We start from the raw sequence: 8048 nt of genomic DNA on the forward strand, positions 1-8048 counted from the left end.
GATTATTTCAGTGCTAGGTTTCACCTAGTAGATGGAGTTCGAACAGCTCCATTTGAAAACTGTAGAATTATTGGCCTCGAAGGCTTCTGTCTACGGCCTGCCTAGTGAGAACGATGACGTTAACGAAGCTGGTACGCAACTATGTACTTTCTGTTTTGAACGAACCTCTGTTGCTAAAGAATGTTTTCTTTTCTTCCAGAAGAGTACAGATGCGTTACTGGAGACTCAGTTCTGGCGAGTGCTTTGTGTTCAGCTATCCGTGATGCTCGCAATATGGAGCTCCCACTTGTAGAAAAGCAAGAAGCGCCAGAAGTAGTAGCTCTGCGAGCAAATATGCAGCGTTTGCGGCTTCTGAAGGAACGCATGAGCGTTTGCAAAAATGTGAGCTGTTTAATAAGGAAGGAATAAAAGAAGAAGAATAAAGTGCACAGCGTTGATCTATCATCTCTATGGGGATGCCGACTTCAACTCAGTATCGATTGAGGTTTATGATTATGTGCCTTAAAATCACTTATGGGGCGAGCCGATGTTCCAAGGCAGTGTTTTATCCCCCGACACAAGTGTCAATTTATCAACTTCAGTTTGATGAAGCGCTTGCTTGGCACTGCGGTTATCTCAGACCGCCGCAAAATCATTTTTTTTTGCAGCAATACCATTTATTACTTTTCGGATTTTGCTATACGGCACAGTTTAGTAGTAGCGTTCGTGGTCTATGCTGCTGTACATCTAAGTTCAAGCCGGTCCATTTTTCTTGGCGATATGTAGACGTGTTGTTTGCAGCTTGAGGAATAAGCTGCACGGAACGAAACTTGAAACTAAAACAAGTTCGAAATAAAGATTATTCCAGTGCAATCCATATCCTCATGAAACTGCCTTTTTTGCTCCCTCACAATTTATTGTCAGTAGTCGCAATAATTACTATTAAGACCATGGCTGAACTCCGCGCATCATATGCTAGTGTTACGGCAAGGACATCTAGTCTTCACGACGCTTGTGATCGTGCATTGGCATACCAGACTGCACTTGCGGCTGGCGCTGAACAAATCCGAACCAATTTACACTTCTTCAAGCAAGCCGATATAATTATGAAGGTGTGTGAATTCTAAACATTTTTGAGAGTTACTTCCTCCACACATCATTTGCAGAAGTTGAATAATACCACCAAAATATCTCTCACTGGGCAAATGTTTACTGGTATCCTTGCCACAATCGACGAGTGCCTTACATTCCTTCGTCAGCATCCTGAGTACAAAGAATCATCTGCTTATATTGTTAAATATGAACAGTGTCTTAGTAGGTGAGAACATTTTAATATTGTTTCACTGTGTTCCAAAAAAAAAGAACTGCGCACACCGCTGGTGTGGGAAGTGCTGCTCATTGTAGTCACCCTAGTATCACTTCTTTTTAAGGCTACGTTGTGATTAATGGAAAAAACTGTATGAACGCCATCAGAGACGTTTTTATCGTTTACACTTTCGAAGTTCTTTCAGCCAAGGAGCATAACGATGAAATAGAAAAGTGGAAATTTGCGTTTAGAACCAGCTAATTTTTGGTTTGTTCCCTTTCATCTTCGGATGCCTGACTCATCATAGTTTTACCGTGTTGGAGACAGGTTTAGGAATACATCTATGGGTTCTCGGGGTTTCACGACTCAGAATCGTCTTGGAAGCAACCCACCTTTTGGAGAATTGTAGTTATTTTTAGTTATAATTAGCGCCTATCATCATATTTCAAATTAGAATCCCTTTCTAATCTAGTTGAGTGCGAGCATTCCGTTATTTCTAAGTAATGATAAATGTTCGCTCTTTTTCAATGTGTAGAAGTGTTCTGTGCAAGAAGTTGAGATGTTTGCTTAAACAGAAAATAATGTTCACGGATATTAATGACAACACAGGAAACTCATTAGAATCATACAGAGCTATGACGTGGATACGTGTTGGTGTTATGGCTGACATCGAAGCTTCGGTGAATGATGTTAGAGATAGACAATCTCAACTGCAGGTTTTTTCTCTGATATTTTTTTTTGCTATAATGATGAGTTGCTTCCATTTGTCGTCTATTCCATGCGTATTTTATGTTAATAATTGTCCACATTATGTGGTCTCAGGTTGATTACGCCAAATTAGGACGTGGTGGTGCTGATGATGACACATTCGCACTGCTATATGGTGTATTTGCTACTCGAGCAAATTCTGTGAAGTAAGTTTGTTGGAGCTGGGCGACATGTAATCAGTTTTGCGGGTTTAATGTACTGCAATTTTTTAGGGCGGCGCTATCGGTAGCCGAACAACGATTTTCGCAAGTTCCAGAGCTGAAGGCAATGCTTGCTGAGTGTCAGCAAGCGTACTTCAATACGAGACAGCAACTACTTACTCCTATAATACAAGCAACTCTAGCTTATATGGCGAGGTATTCTATTGTTAAGAGTTTTCTAAACAGAAGTTTGCGGCTATTTATGAGATCTGATATTTGAAAATCTGTGTGATTCATTTCTTACTAGTTCAGTACTTATGCTGATTCTTCATGTGCATTAACGCGCAGTGGTTGCTCTTTCATCTTGGGTTTGTGTGATGACGAATTCCGGCTATATAGACAGTTTTTTTCAACGGGTCAGGTATCAGGTGGTCCGCCCTCCCGTTTTGGACGACAAAATAGGTAAACTGTTTCAAATAGGTACGAAGTTTGGAACATTTGTTTGAAACCGTTCTATTTCAGTTCCAGCCAATCTATTGTTTCGACACGTCAGCAGCAAGCAGATTCCTTGCATCCCTTCGAAGAATTTATTGAAGCGATTTGTCGCCTGTTGTATGATATGTTACGCCCTATCGTTATACACAATCCTCATTTAGAAACGCTTGCTGAGATATGTACCATTCTCAAGGTACTACCCATATCCATTCTTGAGAAAATACAAACCAAACTACAATTTTTTGTTCGGAGATTGGTCCTATATATAATGTTGAGGTCGAAATGATTGAAGAAAGGTGCTCAGTTGTGCCAGCAGTTGTTGCTGAAGAGTGTACGTCGTTTGATCCTAGAGCAGGGTTTGTGCACGTTATTGGAGAGCTTGTGGGCGATGTAGCTGAGCGGATCGTGTACAGGTAAGCTAGAAGTTTTTCAAATAAAGTCGTTCACTTCGAGATATCAATCGCGTAGCCTTTACTTTGTCACGTTCATTGTGTAACGTATGCATGTTTGCTGGGTCCTTCATTTCACATTTCATAACAAGAGTTTAAGTGTTCGTCTGTAAGCACACACTTCAATCTATGTGAGAACAAAACATGTGGCTAGGTTTACTTTGCAGTCTGTGCTTTAGGGCCGTCTTATATGGACAGACAGATATTGCTGGTTACAAACCCGCCTCAGGAGATCTTGCGTATCCGGAAAAGTTGGAAATGATGAAGAGTATTGAAATGGAAAACCAGAAGAAAGAAGAGATAGAGTTTTCTGAGAACCAAGAAACAGGTTTCCGCTGCCTTTTGCTTTGAGATAATGCACATATGGGGTCCGTTTCGGCCGCAATTTAACTTCTTGGTGCGGAGACAAGTTTGATTCATTCTGAAATGTCCTGTAGTAGATTTGCATGCTCTTTTGACTGATTTTAACGATCCAAGTGGCGTTAACAAAAAGATATGGATTAAAATGTGGAATTACTCTTACTGAAGGCCACAAATAGAATATTGATCAATGAGGAGAAGAATGATTTCCAATAGGGGACAACCATTATATGGATTTGCTGTCATTCATTGTGACATTGTTCATCTACAGTGGACGCATTTTTGAAAAACGAAGAATCAGCCCACTGTTCTCGTTACAGTGTTCTCTTTCGAATATTCCCTCGTATACGCTGCGATATTTTATTCTTTTGTCATTCTTCAAAATGATGTGCTGAATTTGAAGCTTTAAGCGAATGAATGTAGCAAAGTATGGCCAAATAATTGCAACCAATATACTGCCCATGACAGCTTGACCTCTCTTCAAAATGGGATGAACCTTTTCTTCATGGGATGTTGCATGGACGAAACTTAAATGAAGCTAATTGAAGGCAGATTACCAGAAAGTTGGCGATGTTAGGGTCTGCTAGGGTCATCACGAATATATAAGGACAGAGGTGTATTTTCCGAATATGATGATCATGTTCAATTTTCGCTAGCACTTCGGAAGAAAAAGAGTGAAACAGACTTGTCCCCAATTATGCAACTTACTATGGAGTGGTAGAACGATGACAATCTCCAACGCGTCTGCGACTATGCAGTTTCGACAACGCCAGCTGCTTAGTTGAGCTATGTTAGTTGGATAGCAGGCGTTGGATGACGGCGCCATTGCTCGCGTTCTATCGTAGCAAGTTGCATCGTAGCAGGTGCCGGTGCAACTAAAGGGTTCGTCATTTCTTTTTTCTGGATTACTAATGGAGTTTAGTTGCGGAGAGTGGAGAACTGCACCCTTTCACCTATCTATTTGTGGTGAGATCCCAGTACCGTCAATTTCGTGATATGCTATTAAGTTAAAGTGACTATGTGTGGAGACCGACTAATGTACTGAGGTTTAGGAAGAGTGCGGAAGGATTCTTCATCTGCTCGTCCCAGTCCCGCGCCCATCTCAGCGGTCGACCTTCACTGTTTGTGGTACCCTACCGTACGGCGTACAGTGATGTGTTTGGCTAAGTTGTACAGGTGTCTCGATGTGCGTATATTACTTGCTTTATTTTTTAAAATCAATCTTTAGTAATTTCTTCTTTGAATAATTGTTGCATTTTTTCTGCACATTGTTGGGTTAGAGTCAGTTATTCACATTTCAAAAAAAGCACGTATAGGCTTTCTTACAGAATTTAGATTTCTAGCGAACAACTTTTAACTTCTTGCAAAGTTTTATGGATACTTTGGTGTAATTGTTTGATGTGTTTCGCCTTGACTGAAACCGAAAAAAAGTTTGGTTGGCTATTGAGAGCATAAGAAAAATATTGCGCAGAAATAAAATAACCATAATGGTTAATGTGCCTCTGCGGTGGCTTGTGATCTGTATTTTTTTTGTGTGTAGATGATGTGCTTATTGCTTATTGATAATTTGCTTTACGGTTAATAATCTTTGCTGGTAGAAAAGAACATGCGTAACAGAACGATAGGTTGACCCCATGAAATTCAACAGGGCAAAATTTTGTTTTCTAAATGTTTTTTCTTGATTTCGAAGAATTCAGTTGCAATCCATTTTCTTGAAGAAAAACAGAAATTCTAACAGAACAAGATTTATCATAATGAATATGACCTGAAATTCGAAGTAAAACTATTTTCTGCTTCGTTTAGAAAAGGCTGTCTTTCTTTTTGCTTTGTAACATCGAAACTAGTGTAAGACTGAAGGAGCAAGCTTTGATTTTCTGATGTGGGGAACTTGCTGCTACTCGAATCAGCACCACTCAGGAAACAAAATTTTGCTTTATAGAGTTTGATTGTTGTCAACCTTGTTTATTTCGCGCGCTGCATAAAAGATACGCATAAGGATTTATGATTTTTCAGTTTCTGATTTGTCACTTTATTCAGGTGGCAGTGTTCCAGTCGTTAGCACGTGATTTGCTAAGCATGTGTTGTGAGTCCTTGGAGGAAGCTGCTTTGCATATCTCCACATCACCATCTAAAAAGGTTGTTTTGTTATGTGTAAAACGAATGGCGCAGTTCCAACTTTATTTTTTTAAAGGCCGGCCATACGAAAAACTTGGACGGAGAATTGTTTCTTGTCAAACACTTGCTTATTCTGAGGGAGCAAACAACACCGTATAGGCAGGCTGCTCATAGGTTGGGTAGATGTTTTCCAAATAAAGATCTTCAGTTAGTCTTGAAGGGAAAACTTGCTTATTGTCTTTTATCCTCCTTAACCTGCTTTTTTGGAGTGAATTTCAATTTCCTGGTTTTCATTCTTTGTATGTGTGAATGTATTTGAGTATTTTACTTTGCTTAACATATATTTTTTGGATTTAGAGCAGACGCCACATTGCCCATGTTGGATTGTTCAATCGATTTCACTAAAATGAAAAGCTCTCTGTTTGATGATAAAAGCCGTTGGTTTGAGTTAAGTTCCAACAACGCTTTCCTCGAGCTCCTTTTTTCGGTGAGTCTAGTAGTATTCGTATGTACTTTTTGTTTTGACGAGTTCTTCGTTAGATCATCGAACAGACTATTTCGTATTTTTATTTCCAAAATAAACTGTTACTTTTCCTTGGGAAATTGTTCTCTCATTTTTTGTTGTTACTTAATTTTGAATTCCATTGTCCTTCTTTAGGTTCCGATTCATGTTTCTGAACAAAGTGGTGATACTCGTCGTATCATTGACATTCAACTTCGCACCCGTTGTAATCAGTTGATTGCTACCAGCGCCAATGTCGTCGTTGGTCAATTATTGAAATGGGTAGATAAAGCGGAAGACGAGGTTCGGTGCCATGGCGTTTTTTTTCTTGATTAAGTATAAAGTGATCAGAATTTTGCAGTTATTAAAACCTGACTTCGATCTCAAGCAACACCCAGATCTCTCGCCTGCGAATCTCAGTGACCTGGCGAAGGTGGCAGTGAAGGCATTGTCACATGCATGGCCTGAGGTCAGTATTAAAGTTTGTACAATATCGAACATAGTTTTTTTTTGGAAGTCGTCTTGCATTTAAGAGTTTTATTTATCATTATATTCGTTTGTGTTGCAGCTAATACTGTATATTTATTCATGTAGTTTTAGCTTTGTGCGACGTACTCGTTATACATTGGAGTTCCCGAAACTGAAGCAATTTTACTGTCACCAGTTCGTAAACGAATAGCCGACACTTTCGCCAGAGCTTTGTCGTTTGCTGCAAGAGCGTACGACGAAGAAGGGAGAAGTATTGCTGCGCTTCCAACTGTACAACACGTGTATCTCATCCTCAATAAGGAGTGAATTATCTTTTTTTTGGGAATAGTTGGTAAATAAGTGCAATGCCTAACACTTACCTAATTGTGGCTTAACTACCTATGGTTATTCGTTGGTTTTTTTTTTCTTGCGGCCAAAAAATATCTATGGGAATGTGCTTATGACTGCTTTCAGGCTCATCCAAGAGAAACTTTGAAATTCATACTTCATCCTCATAAGAAGTTTTTGCATTTTCTTTATCCTCATTTAGTTATATCCTTTTGTCAGACCAGAATACTTTAGCAGCGAGCCTTTCTCATGTCGATGTTACAAGTAACAAATTTTTAAGTGAAAGTCTTTTACTACCATCAAGGGTGGCACTGTTGCCACTTCATTAACTATGAAGGAAATATACAAGAAATGGTCTGAGATAAGCAGAAATGAGATGGGAACATATAACTATTCTGTATGAGAGGTCAACGACAGATGTATAGGCCAACTGTCGAATGACTATGACATGTCATATAAAGTATTTACAGAGTTCTTTCGCCACAACTATCTTATTTATTTTTTGTTTTTCTTTGTGATTATTTAATTCTTTTAGTCTGTGATAAGCCGTTGTGGTGGGTTTTTTTTTACATGGGTGAATGCAAAGATGCCTAATAAATATTCAGATATTAGTTTAATTCAGTTTAGTTAGTTTCTTATCTTGAGTATCGTTTAGCACTTTTTAGTTCCAAAGTTGTCCCACTGTCTTGATGATGGTGGTATGGTCGGGTGAAAACGACCTGAAACTTGGTGCAGTTGTGCAAGCAGCTACACTCGAAGCGGCGCGGTGGAGCGGGACCCTCTTCAACCTCGTTCATCTGTGCAGTCTGAATGGAACTAGCGATGGTCCTACCTGGCGTGCAACGACTGGGACAACCGCGCCACGTCGAGCGCACCCGCTTGCGCAACTTCAGCTCGTTTCGACCTAACTGTACTCAGGCACATTTGCTTTAGATCATATGTTTTCTGGAGAGATCTCATTTCTTGGATGAAATTTGAACAAAGAAATTTCTTGTGACACATCATTCAACAGCGAAGATAGAGATCTCATTCGTGCCAACGAGGCAGAAAGTGCACAAAAGACATTCTCGGAACCATTTCCATTGTTGCGCTGGTGCAGTGCCAGTATTCGCGCATGC

At 39.7% G+C, this 8048-nt stretch overlaps 1 protein-coding gene across 1 annotated transcript; it reads left to right on the plus strand.

Moving 5' to 3' along the window:
- Positions 1 to 31: 31 nt before the first annotated feature.
- RB195_006500 (uncharacterized protein) lies at positions 32 to 6909 on the plus strand (the record flags this gene model as incomplete). The annotated part of the gene is made up of 18 exons (XM_064179618.1): positions 32 to 131; positions 200 to 381; positions 927 to 1091; positions 1146 to 1297; positions 1917 to 2001; positions 2108 to 2199; positions 2266 to 2409; positions 2506 to 2655; positions 2716 to 2881; positions 2965 to 3101; positions 3317 to 3465; positions 4550 to 4683; positions 5535 to 5633; positions 5689 to 5786; positions 5970 to 6099; positions 6271 to 6417; positions 6476 to 6583; positions 6715 to 6909. The coding sequence occupies 18 exons, from the start codon at positions 32 to 34 to the stop codon at positions 6907 to 6909; spliced, it is 2433 nt and encodes an 810-aa protein (XP_064036560.1).
- Positions 6910 to 8048: the final 1139 nt, after the last annotated feature.

Source organism: Necator americanus, chromosome I (assembly GCF_031761385.1).
Source record: "Necator americanus strain Aroian chromosome I, whole genome shotgun sequence".
Classification (NCBI taxonomy): domain Eukaryota; kingdom Metazoa; phylum Nematoda; class Chromadorea; order Rhabditida; family Ancylostomatidae; genus Necator; species Necator americanus.